This window comes from Telmatherina bonti (genome assembly GCF_933228915.1).
Source record: "Telmatherina bonti genome assembly, chromosome: 24".
NCBI classification, from domain to species: domain Eukaryota; kingdom Metazoa; phylum Chordata; class Actinopteri; order Atheriniformes; family Telmatherinidae; genus Telmatherina; species Telmatherina bonti.
The window spans coordinates 29,197,685-29,218,765 of NC_136633.1; the positions used below are offsets into that span (position 1 = coordinate 29,197,685).

At 47.3% G+C, this 21,081-nt stretch overlaps 1 protein-coding gene across 1 annotated transcript in view; it reads left to right on the forward strand.

Moving 5' to 3' along the window:
- The window catches only part of LOC306773860 (bone morphogenetic protein receptor type-2-like), a 72,760-nt gene that overhangs the window by 16,899 nt on the left and 34,780 nt on the right, over nucleotides 1-21,081 (forward strand). Inside the window, exons 2-5 of the mRNA XM_079263800.1 lie at nucleotides 9,064-9,246; nucleotides 9,336-9,515; nucleotides 12,534-12,641; nucleotides 12,798-12,889. Coding sequence (XP_079119926.1) covers nucleotides 9,064-9,246; nucleotides 9,336-9,515; nucleotides 12,534-12,641; nucleotides 12,798-12,889 — 563 coding nt within the window. The remainder of the gene's footprint in view (nucleotides 1-9,063; nucleotides 9,247-9,335; nucleotides 9,516-12,533; nucleotides 12,642-12,797; nucleotides 12,890-21,081) is intronic.

Consider the following 21,081-nt stretch of genomic DNA (forward strand, 5'->3'; position numbering starts at 1 on the left):
TCTCTCTCTCTCTATCTGTCTCTCTCTCCCTCTCTATCTGTCTCTCTCCCTCTATCTGTCTCTCTCTCTCTCCCTCTATCTGTCTCTCTCTCTCCCTCTATCTGTCTCTCTCTCTCCCTCTATCTGTCTCTCTCTCCCTCTCTATCTGTCTCTCTCTCCCTCTATCTGTCTCTCTCTCCCTCTATCTGTCTCTCCCTCTCTATCTGTCTCTCTCTCCCTCTATCTGTCTCTCTCTCCCTCTCTGTCTCTCTCTCTCTCCCTCTATCTGTCTCTCTCTCTCCCTCTATCTGTCTCTCTCTCCCTCTCTATCTGTCTCTCTCTCCCTCTATCTGTCTCTCTCTCTCTCCCTCTATCTGTCTCTCTCTCTCCCTCTATCTGTCTCTCTCTCTCTCCCTCTATCTGTCTCTCTCTCTCCCTCTATCTGTCTCTCTCTCTCCCTCTATCTGTCTCTCTCTCCCTCTCTATCTGTCTCTCTCTCCCTCTCTATCTGTCTCTCTCTCCCTCTATCTGTCTCTCTCTCCCTCTATCTGTCTCTCTCTCTCTATCTGTCTCTCTCTCCCTCTCTATCTGTCTCTCTCTCCCTCTCTATCTGTCTCTCTCTCTCTATCTGTCTCTCTCTCCCTCTCTATCTGTCTCTCTCTCCCTCTATCTGTCTCTCTCTCTCTCCCTCTATCTCTCTCTCTCTCTCCCTCTATCTGTCTCTCTCTCTCCCTCTATCTGTCTCTCTCTCTCCCTCTATCTGTCTCTCTCTCCCTCTCTATCTGTCTCTCTCTCTCTCTCTCTCTATCTCTCTCTCTCTCCCTCTCTATCTGTCTCTCTCTCTCTATCTGTCTCTCTCTCTCCCTCTATCTGTCTCTCTCTCCCTCTCTATCTGTCTCTCTCTCCCTCTATCTGTCTCTCTCTCTCCCTCTATCTGTCTCTCTCTCTCCCTCTATCTGTCTCTCTCTCCCTCTCTATCTGTCTCTCTCTCCCTCTCTATCTGTCTCTCCCTCTCTATCTGTCTCTCTCTCCCTCTATCTGTCTCTCTCTCTCTCCCTCTATCTGTCTCTCTCTCTCCCTCTATCTGTCTCTCTCTCTCCCTCTCTATCTGTCTCTCTCTCTCTATCTGTCTCTCTCTCCCTCTCTATCTGTCTCTCTCTCTCTATCTGTCTCTCTCTCCCTCTCTATCTGTCTCTCTCTCCCTCTCTATCTGTCTCTCTCTCTCTATCTGTCTCTCTCTCTCTCTCTCTCTCTCTCTCTATCTGTCTCTCTCTCTCTCTCTATCTGTCTCTCTCTCCCTCTCTATCTGTCTCTCTCTCTCTATCTGTCTCTCTCTCCCTCTCTATCTGTCTCTCTCTCCCTCTCTATCTGTCTCTCTCTCTCTCTCTCTCTCTCTCTCTCTCTCTCTCTATCTGTCTCTCTCTCCCTCTCTATCTGTCTCTCTCTCTCTCCCTCTCTATCTGTCTCTCTCTCCCTCTCTATCTGTCTCTCTCTCCCTCTCTATCTGTCTCTCTCTCCCTCTATCTGTCTCTCTCTATCTCTCTCGCCCATCCGGCCTCTGACCCACAATCCGTGACGGCAGAACCAGCAGCAGAGTCAACAGCAGCCAATCACAGACAAGCACCCGGTCTGGCGTGCGAAGACAGACGAGCCAATGAAAAGTAACTTATGGACTTCTGTCCAGAACCGGCCTCTAACGGCTCCGGGTCCGAAGACGGTCCCGGACCTCCGCCCAGAACCGGCCCCTAACGGCTCCGGGTCCGGAGACGGTCCCGGGCCTCCGCCCAGAACCGGCCTCTAACGGCTCCGGGTCCGGAGACGGTCCCGGACCTCCGCCCAGAACCGGCCTCTAACGGCTCCGGGTCCGGAGACGGTCCCGGACCTCCGCCCAGAACCGGCCTCTAACGGCTCCGGGTCCGGAGACGGTCCCGGACCTCCGCCCAGAACCGGCCCCTAACGGCTCCGGGTCCGGAGACGGTCCCGGGCCTCCGCCCAGAACCGGCCTCTAACGGGTCCAGAGACGGTCCCGGGCCTCCGCCCAGAACCGGCCCCTAACGGGTCCGGAGACGGTCCCGGGCCTCCGCCCAGAACCGGCCCCTAACGGCTCCGGGTCCGGAGACGGTCCCGGACCTCCGCCCAGAACCGGCCTCTAACGGCTCCGGGTCCGGAGACGGTCCCGGACCTCCGCCCAGAACCGGCCCCTAACGGCTCCGGGTCCGGAGACGGTCCCGGGCCTCCGCCCAGAACCGGCCTCTAACGGGTCCAGAGACGGTCCCGGGCCTCCGCCCAGAACCGGCCCCTAACGGGTCCGGAGACGGTCCCGGGCCTCCGCCCAGAACCGGCCTCTAACGGCTCCGGGTCCGGAGACGGTCCCGGACCTCCGCCCAGAACCGGCCCCTAACGGCTCCGGGTCCGGAGACGGTCCCGGGCCTCCGCCCAGAACCGGCCTCTAACGGGTCCAGAGACGGTCCCGGGCCTCCGCCCAGAACCGGCCCCTAACGGCTCCGGGTCCGGAGACGGTCCCGGGCCTCCGCCCAGAACCGGCCCCTAACGGCTCCGGGTCCGGAGACGGTCCCAGACCTCCGTCCAGAGCTGTGTCTGCTCAGGCTGTGGCTGTCTGATGTAGCGGGTCCGGTGGCGGACAGTGAGGCCCCGCTGGGCCTCTGATCCGCCTCTTCCTCTCCTGGGGGACAAAGTCTGAAGACGTGACGGGTGGATTTCTTGTGGGTGTTGTCGCACTTCCTGCTGTTGTTTCTGCGGTTCCTCCTGCACGGCTCGCGTCCCGCTTGGTGTTCCTCGCTGCTGGCATGCAGGAAGAGAAGGAACACTCACGGTGGACATGATGGAGGGTTGTTGCACGTTTTAGTTCAATAAAATACGATATTGTACATAAACAGTGATGAAATAAAGTGCAAACTTCATCTCGTCAGCTTGATTAGAACTTCAGCTTCCACTTGGTTTTCACTGCTTTTTATTTATATTCCAATCTTTAAACTAGATTATCTAGTTTAATTCTGACCCACACTGTACCTAAAATACCACAAATACATCAAATCTGAGCAGAAAAATGTTTTTTTTACTGGGAAAACCTCAAACATTTTTATGAAACATTTTTATAAACTACAAAACAAAACTCAACATTTTATTTAAAAATGTACAAATTAAAAAAAACAAAACAAATATTAACATGGAAATGCACCTTCATGACAACCGTGGGGGGAGTGAATTTTTTTCTAACTCGCCCGTTTAGAAGTAATTTGATCTCAAAGTTCGGCATATTTAGGGGCGTGTCCTTTTGATTGACAGGTACCCGATTTCCCGCTTCAAGTCAGAAGAACGTAGAACAACCGTGGTTTTTAGCCGGTTAACAACGTGACTTAGCTTTAGCCCGCTTACTTCCGTTAGCTGGTTAGCTCCTGTTATCTCCAGGTTAGCTCGGTTAGCTCTTAGCTACAGAAAGCTGGGAGTGCGCTCGATGTCAATCATCCACCATGACAATCACAGCCCCCCTCTCAGCTCCACCTCTTTGCCCATATTTGTGTTTTCCTGCCGAGACGACACGCATGCCTCTGCCAAGATGGTGATGGTAGGAACCGCCCACCGAGCTTCAATTCAGCTCTTCAGAAACCTACGGGTGACGTCACGGAGGCTCCGCCCATCTTTTTATATACAGTCAATGGGGAAAATGCAGCGTTTTCTATATAAAATGTCTTCATTTCGATGTTTAGCATCCAGAATAAACGACCTTCATAACGAGTCATGTGACACAGAAAGAAAACAGATGATAAGACGTATTGATCCTCTGGTTAGTAGTTTTAATTGGAAGACAAATATTTTTATATTCATGAGGATTAAAATGATCGTTTCCCATCAGGGGTTAATAAAGTTTAATTTTCCATCCATATGAATGTAATCACCAGCAGCCGTGGTCCGTTTGGTCCCAGGCAGCAACGAGGTGAGAGATGAGTGGTGGTTGTTCGGTTTGATGGAGCATGATGCTACTGCTAGCATTAGCTTTCACACCACGATGGCGCCTGCTGGCGCTGAACGTGTTTACATTTTGTTTTATTTGCACCTTTAACATGAGAACTTGGTGCAAAATGCTTTCTGGCCTGAGAAGCTGCTGTTGGGTGGACGGGGCGTCCCCTCTTCCAGTTTTTTGTTTTGTCTGACGAGACTGATGGGACAGATAGCCGCCTGCCTCTACGTAACCTTTAAACGCCGCATCAAAAAGTAACCTCTGAAATCCAGCTGAAAACTGGTGTTTGTGTTCCTGCTGCTGGGTCAGACCCCCCCAGCATAGAAACCAGACCCTGCTGCTGCGTAGCTGCTCATGTTTTCCTTCTGCCATATCACCTTTACGCTCGGTCATCTGTGCACGAGCTGAACTCACTTTGTGCTTTCATAGCTGGAAGAAAAGGTCGGCCTGGGTTTGTGCAGGAGCGTTATTCCAGACAGACTGCAGCACAAGTAACACGTCCCAGATGTTATCATTTAACGTAAAATGCTAGCAGATCACAAAGTTCAGGTCAGATGTTTAGCAAACACTCAACTGACCTTCTGTTTCTGGATTTCATTCCTCTTCACCCCTAATTTCCCAATCATATATTTTCTGTAAATGGCTGAATTTTATCCTGATTCTACCTTTTCTACAAAGCATCTGCTGTGAGAAAGAAATAACTTCTGCAATAAACTTATTTTATTGCTTTCTTCCACTTCTGGTGTGAAAAATAGGTTTTATTTTTTAAAAAGGTATGAAAAAACGCTGTTTCAATATAAAAACTATGCTGTGTAGTAAAATGTTGAACAGCACATAAATCTGCTTATTTAGCTGCAGATAAAACCTTTATTTAGTTCAGATTATTACATTTCTTCTTAATATTCACAAATTAAATGAAGTCATTTCCATAAAAATAAGTCCATAACAAAAAGAAAATACTTTCTTTTTCTTTTGTTTGAGTGAATGAAAAGCTTCTGGTTCATGCTAAAATGTCGTGCAGCAGGACAACAAGCTGAGCTGCTTGGCTTAAATTCAAATCGACCTTTTAACCAAATGCTGATGTTTTAATAATGGATGTTTGTAAAGTCTCTCAAAGGTCACGGAAACTATAAAAACTTTGGAGAGGTTTTTAATTGTGTTTTTATTTAAACTCCAGTATTTGAAAAAAATTTTCCCCTTGGAAACATCTCAGTATTTATACAAGGTTGATGTGAAAACAAGAAAAACAACATAAACGTCGGCATACATCCAACTTCTTACAAATTCTGTCGCGACTGTGAAATCCCGGGGGAACTGGATCGTCTTGTATCACATTTCTCATCAAACGGCTACAAAATAAACTGAAAACATATAAACTGTTTTGCAACTGAAGCTGTTGCAAAATTCACTACAAAAAGCCGTAAAGTTGCGTCAGGGCTTTGTACCACATGGAATCTATTGTATTGTCTTAGGTCTTGTTTCCACGGCAACATTTCCACTCTCAACCAGTATTGATGTAATGCACATCCCAGGCCTCTAGAGGGCAGTAAAACTTTTACAACACACCCAGCTGCGCGCTGCATCCTCTTCAATACAACAGAAGCGTTACCTGCTAACCGCTGGGTATCTGGTTCACGCAACCTCTGTGTCTTCGCTGACGACGTAAAATGTTGTATCGTACCGCGTCATATTGTACTGTTATCCTGTCATACTGTACTGTTGTTGTCGTACTGTAACATGTCGTACAGTACCATGTCATATCGTACCGCGTCATATTGTACTGTTATCCTGTCATACTGTACTGTTGTTGTCGTACACTACTATGTCGTACAGTACCATCTCATATCGTACCGCGTCATATCGTACTGTTATCCTGTCATACTGTACTGTTGTTGTCGTACACTACTATGTCGTACAGTACCATCTCATATCGTACCGCGTCATATCGTACTGTTATCCTGTCATACTGTACTGTTGTTGTCGTACACTACTATGTCGTACAGTACCATCTCATATCGTACCGCGTCATATCATACTGTTATCCTGTCATACTGTACTGTTGTTGTCGTACACTACTATGTCGTACAGTACCATGTCGTATCGTACCGCGTCATATCGTACTGTTATCCTGTCATACTGTACTGTTGTTGTCGTACACTACTATGTCGTACAGTACCATGTCGTATCGTACCGCGTCATATTGTACTGTTATCCTGTCAAACTGTACTGTTGTTGTCGTACCGTAACATGTCGTACAGTACCATGTCATATCGTACCGCGTCATATTGTACTGTTATCCTGTCATACTGTACTGTTGTTGTCGTACACTACTATGTCGTACAGTACCATCTCATATCGTACCGCGTCATATCATACTGTTATCCTGTCATACTGTACTGTTGTTGTCGTACACTACTATGTCGTACAGTACCATGTCGTATCGTACCGCGTCATATCGTACTGTTATCCTGTCATACTGTACTGTTGTTGTCGTACACTACTATGTCGTACAGTACCATCTCATATCGTACCGCGTCATATCGTACTGTTATCCTGTCATACTGTACTGTTGTTGTCGTACACTACTATGTCGTACAGTACCATGTCGTATCGTACCGCGTCATATCATACTGTTATCCTGTCATACTATACTGTTGTTGTCGTACACTACTATGTCGTACAGTACCATCTCATATCGTACCGCGTCATATCGTACTGTTATCCTGTCATACTGTACTGTTGTTGTCGTACACTACTATGTCGTACAGTACCATGTCGTATCGTACCGCGTCATATCATACTGTTATCCTGTCATACTATACTGTTGTTGTCGTACCGTAACATGTCGTATCATACCGCATACTGTTATACTGACGTACTGTACTGTTGTTGTCCAGTACGACTTGCTGTTATTTGCACGTTTTTATCGGTGATTTAAGTTCGCAGCTTTTTAAAGTGCTGGACGAAGATAAGTAAACATCGCTACCGTTCTGCTTGGTTCACCCTGATGCCGCTGTTGGCTCATGGAATGAAGATTTATCTGCAACATGAGAAATCCTCCTCACATTTGGCCCATAGTTTGAACTTGCCCCCCCCCCCTCGCGCTCAGAACAATAGGCAGCGGGTGTCGGGGCAGAGTTGAGTTTTATGTGTGGATTATCCCGGAGGAAGAAGGCTGGCGCTCCCCCCAGCAGAGTTGCCACTCCATTGCCTCACCCTCTACCCACACAGACCAGCTTGACCTTGGGCAGGGCACAGCCATCTTCTCCCCTCCACCACTCCAGAACAACCCCCACCCCTCTGGGATGGAGGAAAGGGAGGAGCTGGGAGAAGGGAAACAAACTGGCACATCATGTTTTGTTTGTCTGGAATGACCAGAAACACAGACCCTGACATCCAGACTTCTTCTCGGCATGAAACTCAGATACTCTCTGGGTCTCAGTACTCGCTTCTTCTCTCTGGAAATGCTTCATACGAGTTTATTAATTACAAAGAGGAGACTTTAACGGGCTTTATGTTCTTTATATGTCCTTCAGAGCAGTTTACATCACCTTCTGCAGGAAGACAGTTTTTATTACACAGTAGCACAAAACATCCTTTTATGACTAATAAATTTCATCTTATTTATTGTTTTACAGTTTGTGCTTGTTTTAATTCTCAATGTTAAAGAAGTGGTTGATGTACACGTCTCATAAACATCAGAGGCAAACTTCAGAAGAGGATTATAATAGAAGTATTAAAACAAAATAGACTGAATAAAAAACATTAAATACAAATCACTGATAATGTTTATCACAAAAATTCTTGCACTTGGGTCTGGATCAGGCTTCAAGTTTTCCAGGACTCTTCAGGTCTGGATCACACCGCCAGGATCTGATACCGCTCCATGTTTTACTCTGATGCGGCTCCATGTTTTACTCTGATGCGGCTCCATGTTTTACTCTGATGCGGCTCCATGTTTTACTCTGATGCGGCTCCATGTTTTACTCTGATGCGGCTCCATGTTTTACTCTGATGCGGCTCCATGTTTTACTCTGATGCGGCTCCATGTTTTACTCTGATGCGGCTCCATGTTTTACTCTGATGCGGCTCCATGTTTTACTCTGATGCGGCTCCATGTTTTACTCTGATGCGGCTCCATGTTTTACTCTGATGCGGCTCCATGTTTTACTCTGATGCCGCTCCATGTTTTACTCTGATGCCGCTCCATGTTTTACTCTGATGCCGCTCCATGTTTTTCTCTGATGCCGCTTCATGTTTTACTCTGATCCTGCATTAACCAATCGGGGAACTAGGTTTCTACTTTATTGGTTGTCTCTGGTTCTCTTTTAGTAATTCTTGGTGCAGCGCCTCCTCTCCTGGAGAGTGGAACGTGTTAATTAAAAGGTCTGATTTGTTAGAGTTGTGTTGCCCCCAACCGAACTGAATCCCTAGTCGGACAGAGTCTAGCAGATCATCCTGGCCTCCAACCGAACTGAATCCCCAGTCGGACAGAGTCTAGCAGATCATCCTGGCCTCCAACCGAACTGAATCCCTAGTCGGACAGAGTCTAGCAGATCATCCTGGCCTCCAACCGAACTGAATCCCCAGTCGGACAGAGTCTAGCAGATCATCCTGGCCTCCAACCGAACTGAATCCCTAGTCGGACAGAGTCTAGCAGATCATCCTGGCCTCCAACCGAACTGAATCCCCAGTCGGACAGAGTCTAGCAGATCATCCTGGCCTCCAACCGAACTGAATCCCCAGTCGGACAGAGTCTAGCAGATCATCCTGGCCTCCAACCGAACTGAATCCCCAGTCGGACAGAGTCTAGCAGATCATCCTGGCCTCCAACCGAACTGAATCCCCAGTCGGACTGGTTCCAGACACAATAATTCCATATTTATCTGGATGTATCTGAAGACACTTGTGATCCGACCTCGACAGGAACTAAAGCTTTCTGCCACGACGCAGCTCTGCACATGCTCAGATGTGTCTACCTGCATGAAGCATCAGGGTTTATGAAGGAATCTCTGTGTGAACAGTAGCAGTTCAGAGGTTTAGCTGTGCATGTAAATCCACCTGGTGTTTCCATGTGTTAAATTGTCCGATGTGTGGCTTCACAGCGGCGCAGGGCAAGGCGAGGGAATGTGCCTTCACCGACCAGCAGCAGGACCAGGAGATGGAGCGGGTGGACCGGGGCGAAGGGTGGGTCCATGAGAACACCACCATTCGCTGCACCAAGGGCACCAACTGCTACGGGCTCTGGGAGAAGAGTCCGTCAGGAGACGTTCGGCTGGTGAAACAAGGTATTGATGCTTATTGTTTCTGTTCCATCTTGCCGTCTTCCTGAAGTTTCCCTGAGATGTCCTGGTCCTCACCTTTCTTCCCGTGTCAGGTTGCTGGAGCTACGTGGTGGACAACAACGACTGCCACGAGGACCGCTGCGTGGTGACCAGCCTGCCGCCGCAGATGCTGAACGGAACGTACCACTTCTGCTGCTGCGGCAGCGACATGTGCAACGTCAACTTCACTGAGGACTTCCCACCGCCGAGCCCCACCACCGCACAGTCCATCTGTAAGCCTGGATCACCTGATCACCCACATGTTAAACATATCCTCATCAGTGTTTCCAGCGTTTCTATCCGTCCAGGAGGTCTACAATCCAGCCTCTAGATGTTCTGCAGGGATCAGCCACTCTGACCTCTTGGTCCAGGGTCCTGCAGGTTTTAGATGTTTCCCTGCTGCATCACACCTGATCCAGATGAAAAGGTTCTCTAGCAGCTTGTTGTCCAGTTCTGCAGCAGCCTCTGAATGACCCATTCATCTGAGTCAGGTGTGTGGGAGCAGGGAAACATGGAAAACCTGCAGGACGGAGGCCTGAAAGGTCCAGAGTTGGTGATTCCTGCAACATAGTAAATCCACCATGATAACACCATTATTCATCACATCACCATCACTACCATGTTGCTAAGAGACCTCTATTTTCACCTGGACATGATGATGAAGAAACTTCCTGTCAGACTTTCCACCAATCAGAGAGCTTAAACTGACGGTAACGTCCAATCAGGTTCCTCTTTATGCTGCTTTATCTATTCATACATTCATTTTACATCATTTAGCTTCGTAATCTGACAGCTGAGGCTGAAAACATCCCGTCTCCATGGAAACGTCCTGTCTCCATGGAAACATGTCTATGCTGGCTGGGGTGAAAGATCAGGCTGGTTTATGTTGGCTAAAGGGGTTGAAAATATGCTCTTGGAGGCGTTTGAAGGGTTAACTGTCCGACGGTGGGAGGAGACGAAGAGTTAATGACGTCTGTGTCGTGTTTCGGTTGTGAATGAAAGCAGAAAGTCTGGCGGCAGCAACATAAACCCAAACACGCTCTCCTGGATCCGTGCCGTCTTCCTGCATTCCACGGATTACCCGCCGTCTGCGAGCGTGCCAGACGCTGAGTCATGACACCGAAAGGAGCCGGCGAGGTGTAATGTGGTGTCGTCACGTGGAGTAATTATCTCTCTGATGTGAAGTGGAACTTTAAACCAGTTTCCGTTTCTGCAGGAAGGTTAATTCCAGACATGTTGAGGCGGATCCGCTCCAGCCGTAACAGGCGCGGCGGCAGGCTGGGGTGCGCTTCATGACTCATTCACCCCCTTCCTGTCCCAGCAGGTGTCTGCTAGCACCTTGCAGCTAGCATTGTCATGTCTACGGGCTGATGCTTTCCCAGTTAGCTCCCATTAGCTGTGGGAAGACTGTTCCAAGGCTTCCAGCTGCGTGCTGCTCTGGCTCACGATGATGATGGTTGTTCTTCATGGGAAATCAGGCCTGAACCGATGAAAGGACCGCTGCATGCTAATGTCACAGCTGATTGTCCACCTGGAAACGCATCGCTGTGTTAAAGAATATGTCTCATTTATTAGAACTCATCGAATTCTATACATAAAATAACTGATGGAAACAATGAAAATCAGCGCTGTGATGACTTGCTTTTGTCCCGATTCAATTCATATTGTTTGGGCACCGATTCGATTTAAATTGCGATTCTCAACTCTTTGATTTTGCTGATTTTTGTAGATTAAAAACAACAAAATGTATAAAACTTTTATTCTGCTCAGCTTGTTTCTTGATTTCAATGAGAAAACAACCCAGTAGCCAGACCATCATTCTGCTGTTTTAATGCCCAAGAAGACAAGTAAAAAGATCAATAAAAACAATGAAAATGACAAAAATTTCATAATGGATTATTTTTATTTATTTGGGAAAAAAAATCTATTTAAAAAAAATAAATCTTCAATTTTTCAATTCGATTTACCCCCCCCCCCCCCCCCCCCAATAAAAATATATTTTTTAATATAAAGTTTAACCAATGTAGAAATTTAGTGACTAAAAATAATTATAAAAATTCATTTGTAAATATGAACAAAATTTATTACAAATCAACATTAAAAAAGATAAATGAAATTTATAGGAGTTTATGTAATTTCTTTTGAATAATAATTCAAATAATAATTTAAAATAATTTTGATGAAAGTGTAAATATGTCAAATATAAAATATTTTTAATGTAAATGGAAAAATTTAATTTGAAGAAATATGCAAAAAAAAGTATTTTATGAGTCTACATTAGCTTTAAACATATAATATGTATCCAAAATAAACCGTGAAAATATAAAATGTAAATATTTGTGTAACTGAGGGCAGTTTTTAGCTAAAAATTCCCTTTTTTTCCTGAAAGATTTTTTATTGACTTTATGAATAAATAAGTTATGCAGCAGCGCGGCGTTCAGGGGAATCCAAACCAACCAGCGCAGAGTTCTGGGATTTATCCAGCAGGAACTGGTTCCAACAAGAAGTTACGTAACGGCATCCGGCTGAATGAACATCCAGAGGAGACTCGTCCCGCAGTGTCGGGTGGGAAATGAGAGCAGGTACAGGGGAAAGATGCTTCACATGAATGTGTGGACTAACCAGATTAACTGGAACTCATTGGGAGGGAAGCGGGAACGTGGTGATAATTCCCGGCCAGGTTTTCCTCCACTCAGCTGCAGAGTCGAGCTGCTGCTGCAGAAATCCAGTTTCTCTTCCTGGCCAGGCTCGGCTCCGTGGGATGTGAAGGCCGTCGCTCTTTCCTCAGTCTTTTCCTCTGGTTTCTGTGTTTGCTGGTTGCGAGCTCGGTGACCTCGGCATTAGAAGGCAGCTGTGTTCTCCCAGAGCGTGCGTGCATGCGAGCACGTCAGCCTCAGCTGCCCTCCGGCTCTAAAAGCATCTATTATTGATGGAGTTTGTGTCTCCCTGCAGATCCAGTCTGCTGGCTGCTGGAAACGGATGTTTCCAGACCTCCAGTCTGCAGGCTGAACTCCATGTTGTTGAAGTCAGACATGTTCTCCACCACGCTCCCTCAGTGCATCCACGTTGTCTCTCAGCAGCTATCTGTGCTCGCGCCCTGGAAGCAGCTATTAGCTGGCTGAATGAGGGATGCTAGAATGCACAGAAGTCTGTAGAAACTCATCAAGCTGCGGCTGCAGACGGATCCCAGGACCAGCTCCTTCCTCACATCAATGCCACAGTTTCATTTCTACTTCTATTTTTCATTGTAGACCCTGACACGCTGCATCACAAAGAGGCCATAATTATCGCCCTGGCAACCGTCTCCATGCTGGCTGTGATTGCTGTTGTAGCCTTCTTTGGTTACCGCATGCTGCACGGTGAGTTACTGCGGCGCCAGGCCGCGAGGACGAGCGGAGCGCTCATTATTCAAAGCCACCTGAATCTTTTCAGTGGAAATTCAATTAGCTTCACGTACAACTGTTGCAGCTGAGCGCTGATGTGAATGTTTGTGTGTGTGGTGTCTGTGTGAAAAGGAGATGGGAAGCAGGGCCTGCACAACCTGAATATGATGGAGGCCGCCGGCTCCGAGAGCTCCTTGGACCTGGACAATCTCAAACTGCTGGAGGTCAGTGCCCCCAACACACACAGATTCACAGTTGAAAGGCATCTTAAAATGCAAAACGACCATGAAATATTCCTGCTTTAATGCTTACATTGAAAATGTTGTGTTTATACTAATTATATGCAAATTAGAATGCAGTAATTTGCATCTTGTGACAAAAATCTGAACATTGGATTGGTCGCTTTTACGACGGGAAGTTTCTGTGCAGAATAAATAAATCCAACATACTAACTCTGATGGAAAGGCTACGGGACCTCTACCTGGTCCCCTACCTGGTCCCCTACCTGGTCCTCTACCTGGTCCCCTACCTGGTCCCCTACCTGGTCCCCTACCTGGTCCCCTACCTGGTCCTCTACCTGGTCCTCTACCTGGTCCCCTACCTGGTCCCCTACCTGGTCCTCTACCTGGTCCTCTACCTGGTTCTCTACCTGGTCCCCTACCTGGTTGTAACAAAGCAGCTGCCCGTTACCTTAAGTGTTTTAAGTAATAAAAGAAAAATAATAAAAATATAAAGTAAGGGTGGCACATTTGGGTGGTTAGGCATATTTGCACTTTATTCATATTTGTTCACAGTTAATATTCAATCATTGAATCATGCGAATGTATATTAATATTATGTCATCTGTTTTCCAGACAGCTGTGGAGGAAAGAAATTATTAAATGTGTAGATGTGGGATTGTAATGGCTGTTAGCTCACCTGGCTTATGTCCTCTTCCTTGGTTTATTCAGGCAAATGTTTCCCTAAGGGCCTGAACACTTTTTAAAGGTTCCAGGAGAGGCCATCAAGCAGATGGGTGGGGCTCAGGCCAAGGGCACTTGGGTTTTAGGTTTGGGAAATGGTTTTGGGCTTATTTATTTAAATTTATACAATCTGTGGGTAGGTATTTTTTTATACATCTATAAGATTTATTTAGGGAGTTGTTTTTAAAATGTATTTAATGTAGATTGTTATATGGGAAGCACCTCTATGGGTTGGAAGGTGGTTTAGCCCAATCAGCAGCAGAAAGGATAAATGGGGCCATTTGCCTCATTGGCAGGGGCTGCTGGTGGAGGCGAGGGCTGCTGGTGACCATTGGTGATGCTCCCGGTCATAATACTTACCTCTCCAAACAAATAAAGACGTTTGAATTGGAGTCTTTTTGAGTGGATGTCACTGATTCCAGCCGCACAGAGGCGAGCATTCTTCACACTGGTCCTCTACCTGGTCCCCTACCTGGTCCTCTACCTGGTCCTCTACCTGGTCCCTTACCTGGTCCCCTACCTGGTCCTTTACCTGGTCCTCTACCTGGTCCCTTACCTGGTCCTCTATCTGGTCCTCTACCTGGTCCCCTACCTGGTCCTCTACCTGGTCCCCTATTTGGACCTTTACTTGGACCGCTACCTTTTCATGTACCTTGTTTTCCACCTAGACCTTTACATGGACCCCTACCTGGTCCCCTACTTGGTCCTCTACCTGGTCCCCTACTTGGTCCTCTACCAGGTCCTCTACCTGGTCCCCTACTTGGACCTTTACTAGGACCTCTACCTTTTCATGTACCTGGTTTTCCACCTAGACCTTTACATAGACCCCTACCTGGTCTCCTACTTGGTCTTGTACCTGGTCCTCTACCTGGACCCTTACTTGGATCTCTACCTTTTCATGTACCTGGTCCTCTACCCGGACCTTTACTTAGACCTCTACCTTTTCCTGTACCTTTTCCTCTACCTGGTCCTCTACCTGGTCCTCTACCTGGTCCCCTACCTGGTCCCCTACCTGGTCCCCTACTTGGACCTTTACTTGGACCTCTACCTTTTCATGTACCTGGTCCTCCACCTAGACCTTTACATGGACCCTTACCTGGTCCCCTACTTGGTCCTCTACCAGGTCCTCTAACTGGTCCCCTACCTGGTCCTCTACCTGGTCCCCTATCTGATCCTGTACCTGGTCCCCTACCTGGTCCCCTACTTGGACCTTTACTTGAACCTTTACTAGGACCTCTAACTTTTCATGTACCTGGTTTTCCACCTAGACCTTTACTTGGACCCCTACCTGGTCCCCTACTTGGTCTTGTACCTGGTCCTCTACTTGGACCTTTACTTGGACCTCTACCTTTTCATGTACCTGGTCCCCTACTTGGACCTTTACTTGGACCTCTACCTTTTCATGTACCTGGTCCTCCACCTAGACCTTTACATGGACCCTTACCTGGTCCCCTACTTGGTCCTCTACCAGGTCCTCTACCTGGTCCCCTACTTGGACCTTTAGTAGGACCTCTACCTTTTCATGTACCTGGTTTTCCACCTAGACCTTTACATGGACCCCTACCCGGTCCCCTACTTGGTCCTGTACCTGGTCCTCTACCTGGACCTTTACTTGGACCTCTACCGTTTCCTGTACCTGGTCCTCTACCTGGTCCCCTACCTGATTCCGTACCTGGTCCCCTACTCGGTCCCCGACCTGATTATTAGATTGCTGGAATTAAACCGATACCATGCAACTTTTCGTCACTAGAGGAGCTAAACGCATAACTTCCCACAGGCCACAAAACACTGATACAAAATGAAACTGTTAGTACTATTTAGCTTCTACCAAACAGCCAAATAAAGACCCAGACGTTCCCTGCAGCATTCTGCAGCTCATCGGCCTCTTGCTGCCATTGTTGTGAAGAAACGCTGCTGAAATATGTAAAAGTTCATCACAGTTCGCTGTATTTGCACAACAGGCAGAGAGCTAACATAGCAGACACATGGAAGACCATGTGGTTTTACGTCCACATGGTCTTCCATCATATGGAAGACCCATCATGTGGACTCTGAGGTCTACATCCTACCTGGACTCTGGTCTAGATCCTACCTGGACTCTGAGGTCTACATCCTACCTGGACTCTGAGGTCTACATCCTACCTGGACTCTGAGATCTACATCCTACCTGGACTCTGAGGTCTACATCCTACCTGGACTCTGAGGTCTACATCCTACCTGGACTCTGAGGTCTACATCCTACCTGGACTCTGAGGTCTACATCCTACCTGGACTCTGAGGTCTACTTCCTACCTGGACTCTGAGGTCTACATCCTACCTGGACTCTGAGGTCTACTTCCTACCTGGACTCTGAGGTCTACTTCCTACCTGGACTCTGAGGTCTAGATCCTACCTGGACTCTGGTCTAGATCCTACCTGGACTCTGAGGTCTACATCCTACCTGGACTCTGAGGTCTACTTCCTACCTGGACTCTGAGGTCTACTTCCTACCTGGACTCTGAGGTCTAGATCCTACCTGGACTCTGAGGTCTACATCCTACCTGGACTCTGGTCTAGATCCTACCTGGACTCTGGTCTAGATCCTACCTGGACTCTGGTCTAGATCCTACCTGGACTCAGGTCTACATCCTACCTGGAGTCTGGTCTAGATCCTACCTGGACTCTGGTCTACATCCTACCTGGACTCTGAGGTCTAGATCCTACCTGGACTCTGGTTTACATCCTACCTGGACTCTGAGGTCTAGATCCTACCTGGACTCTGGTCTAGATCCTACCTGGACTCTGGTCTAGATCCTACCTGGACTCTGGTCTACATCCTACCTGGACTCTGGTCTACATCCTACCTGGACTCTGAGGTCTAGATCCTACCTGGATTCTGAGGTCTAGATCCTACCTGGACTCTGGTCTACATCCTACCTGGACTCTGAGGTCTACATCCTACCTGGACTCTGGTCTAGATCCTACCTGGATTCTGAGGTCTAGATCCTACCTGGACTCTGGTCTACATCCTACCTGGACTCTGAGGTCTAGATCATACCTGGACTCTGGTCTAGATCCTACCTGGACTCTGGTCTACATCCTACCTGGACTCTGAGGTCTACATCCTACCTGGACTCTGAGGTCTACATCCTACCTGGACTCTGGTCTAGATCCTACCTGGATTCTGAGGTCTACATCCTACCTGGACTCTGAGGTCTAGATCATACCTGGACTCTGGTCTAGATCCTACCTGGATTCTGAGGTCTAGATCCTACCTGGACTCTGGTCTACATCCTACCTGGACTCTGAGGTCTACATCCTACCTGGACTCTGGTCTAGATCCTACCTGGATTCTGAGGTCTAGATCCTACCTGGACTCTGGTCTACATCCTACCTGGACTCTGAGGTCTAGATCCTACCTGGACTCTGGTCTACATCCTACCTGGACTCTGAGGTCTACATCCTACCTGGACTCTGGTCTAGATCCTACCTGGACTCTGGTCTACATCCTACCTGGACTCTGAGGTCTAGATCCTACCTGGACTCTGGTCTACATCCTACCTGGACTCTGAGGTCTACATCCTACCTGGACTCTGAGGTCTACATCCTACCTGGACTCTGGTCTAGATCCTACCTGGATTCTGAGGTCTAGATCCTACCTGGACTCTGGTCTACATCCTACCTGGACTCTGAGGTCTAGATCATACCTGGACTCTGAGGTCTACATCCTACCTGGACTCTGAGGACTACATCCTACCTGGACTCTGAGGTCTAGATCCTACCTGGACTCTGGTCTAGATCCTACCTGGACTCTGGTCTAGATCCTACCTGGACTCTGAGGTCTAGATCCTACCTGGACTCTGGTCTAGATCCTACCTGGACTCTGGTCTACATCCTACCTGGACTCTGAGGTCTACATCCTACCTGGACTCTGAGGTCTAGATCCTACCTGGACTCTGGTCTACATCCTACCTGGACTCTGAGGTCTACATCCTACCTGGACTCTGAGGTCTAGATCCTACCTGAATTCTGAGGTCTAGATCCTACCTGGACTCTGGTCTAGATCCTACCTGGACTCTGAGGTCTAGATCCTACCTGGACTCTGGTCTAGATCCTACCTGGACTCTGAGGTCTAGATCCTACCTGGACTCTGAGGACTACATCCTACCTGGACTCTGAGGTCTAGATCCTACCTGGACTCTGAGGTCTAGATCCTACCTGGACTCTGAGGACTACATCCTACCTGGACTCTGAGGTCTAGATCCTACCTGGACTCTGAGGTCTAGATCCTACCTGGACTCTGGTCTACATCCTACCTGGACTCTGAGGTCTAGATCCTACCTGGACTCTGAGGACTACATCCTACCTGGACTCTGAGGTCTAGATCCTACCTGGACTCTGAGGTCTAGATCCTACCTGGACTCTGAGGACTACATCCTACCTGGACTCTGAGGTCTAGATCCTACCTGGACTCTGAGGTCTAGATCCTACCTGGACTCTGGTCTAGATCCTACCTGGACTCTGAGGACTACATCCTACCTGGACTCTGAGGTCTAGATCCTACCTGGACTCTGGTCTAGATCCTACCTGGACTCTGGTCTACATCCTACCTGGACTCTGAGGTCTAGATCCTACCTGGACTCTGAGGTCTAGATCCTACCTGGACTCTGAGGACTACATCCTACCTGGACTCTGAGGTCTAGATCCTACCTGGACTCTGGTCTAGATCCTACCTGGACTCTGGTCTAGATCCTACCTGGACTCTGGTCTAGATCCTACCTGGACTCTGGTCTACATCCTACCTGGACTCTGAGGTCTAGATCCTACCTGGACTCTGAGGTCTAGATCCTACCTGGACTCTGAGGACTACATCCTACCTGGACTCTGAGGTCTAGATCCTACCTGGACTCTGGTCTAGATCCTACCTGGACTCTGGTCTAGATCCTACCTGGACTCTGAGGTCTAGATCCTACCTGGACTCTGGTCTAGATCCTACCTGGACTCTGGTCTACATCCTACCTGGACTCTGAGGTCTAGATCCTACCTGGACTCTGAGGTCTACATCCTACCTGGACTCTGAGGTCTAGATCCTACCTGGACTCTGGTCTAGATCCTACCTGGACTCTGAGGACTCTGAGGAACAGATGTTATCGGCAGCTTCAGCATCAGAGAAGAGAAAATAGAAACTAAAGACACAGAGACTGAAATGCACCAGAAATACATCAAGGTTTCAGGTTCCGTTTGTCATTTCAATGTGACTCGTATCATCTGATCACAGCGGAACGAATCACATGACAGGTCAGGTGTATAAAAATAGAAATGTGCCCACAACAAGGCAGGATCCTGCAAACCCGATACAAGATGGGAGCGCTTATATTGTGACGGGAAGTCAATAAATGTTGGATAAGTTTCAGATGGAGGATATGACCCAGTGGGGCTGAATGTTTGTTTTCCATTCTGCTCATCTTTAACAAGAATAAACAAAAAAAAAATGTGCAAGCTCATGCTTTCTGAAGTAGGAATGATGATGAGCTCCAGTTTCTGAGGCAGCATGAGGCTGATTTAAACACGAGACCAAAAAGTCTCCACATATCAGCATCAACAAAACATGGTTATGTAACCCCGCCTCTGAAGCCATGCTGACCAATCAGAACCTGGCATGTAGAGAGGAAGAATCTCCTCTTCACATCCCTGATATTATCTTCCTTCATGTTGCTGTGTCCTCCGTGATGCATCACTACTCGGTGACCAGATATGTAAATAATCAGTCCCGTTACCAAGGCATGTGCAGTTGCCATGGAAACAAGAGTTAAACCTCTGGGGTATAATTGGTTGTTTTTTTGCTGACTTTTTTATCTGCATATTTCATATTTATTTAGTCCTTCCTGTCCTCTGGAATAAACTAAATGATTTATTCCCTTTTTTTTAATTGTAACTGGTTTTACTGGTTTATCGACATATTTTAAAACTGGTTTACAGTCAGAAGTCTGGACTGCTGACAGAAGTTAGGACAGAGACGCTGATTCTACATCTTGCTGCTGCGTTGTCTTAAATCAGGGGGTTAGAGGTGGTGACAGGGATGCACTGCGAGTCAGAAACTCTGTTCCTCCTCATGTGGCCTCGTGCAGCTCAGGATGGAGGGTTAGATAGAAGTCAAGACTCAATGCAATCTGTTGGCTTTCCCTGACGAGGCTGTTTGTTATGAAGTGGCTCGAACTCGTGTCTGTACAGCGTCCTGAGACAACATTGTTGTCAAGTGGTGCTTTACAAATCTGAATTGAAATTGAATGAAGCCAGATTATCTGAAAATCTTCACCATGCAACCACATTGCCAGTTTGTTTTGGTTTCCCCAGGATGCAAAAGCAGTCTTGGGGAAATCAGCCTGCATTGAGACATAACTCACAAATCCACAGAACAATCTGTGTTAGTCTGAGTCTCCGTGGACCTGTTGACAATACCTAACAAGACCTCAAGTCTTGGATGCATTGAAATTCAGACACTGAACATTCTGGATCAATTCAGGATGATGAGTAGCTGCTGATCGGACACAAAGAACAAACTTGGCTAATGGTTTTATTTTTTATTGCTGGAAAATTTGTTGGTAAATTCCAGTAAACTGGCCTTTTTGTTTACAAAGAAAATTCTATTTAAAAATAATTCAGATTATTTAAAAGCACCAAATAGTGACACAGTGAGGACAAAAGAGGCCTTGTACTGGGGTAGAGTTGCATGGGTAACTATGGACTCATGAAGGACTGAAAGATTCTCAGTCCTATTAAACACTGATTTTCATGGTTTGGTCTGAAACGTGATTAAATGTGTGACGACTAACCCATCACTCAGAGCTGCACTCACGAGTGCAAGAACAAGCTGCAGGACAAGCCAGTGTCTGAAGCACCACAAAACCAGACTGCTAAACAATATAAGACCCTAGAAAGATCCCGGACGAGCCCCCAACTATGCAAACACCCCCCACCCCCCGACACAAAATAAATAAAATGAGACCACCACCAAAGCAGCAGCAATATTTAGAAAATAGGTTTAATTTAACGTAGAGAAATGTAGAGTAAGAAAACCCTGGATAACAGACGGCAAACCAGCTGTGAAGCTTCTAAAACCATCTGGGCTACTTCTAAAACCAGAAGAACCAAAGCTGAAAACAGGACTACTGCAGACCATCAACTGAAACAAACAAAAAAAAGGGTCACGCAAGGGTGAAGGCTTTCAGGATGCTTGTATGCCTTGTATAAGCTGGTCAATCAGCTGGAAGATAAAAGGAAATACTTAGTCAAAAGCACAATAGTGCACATAACAGAAACGACAACCATTATGATTGCACACCCAATCAGAATGCAGCGTGGAGGGGAAGTACACGGCTTGTCTCAGAGCTTCAAAGATCTGCATTTGTAAGACATAAGTGGTGCAAATGGATGTTGTTTACACTCTTTATGTCAAGTTTTTCACATTTTCCACA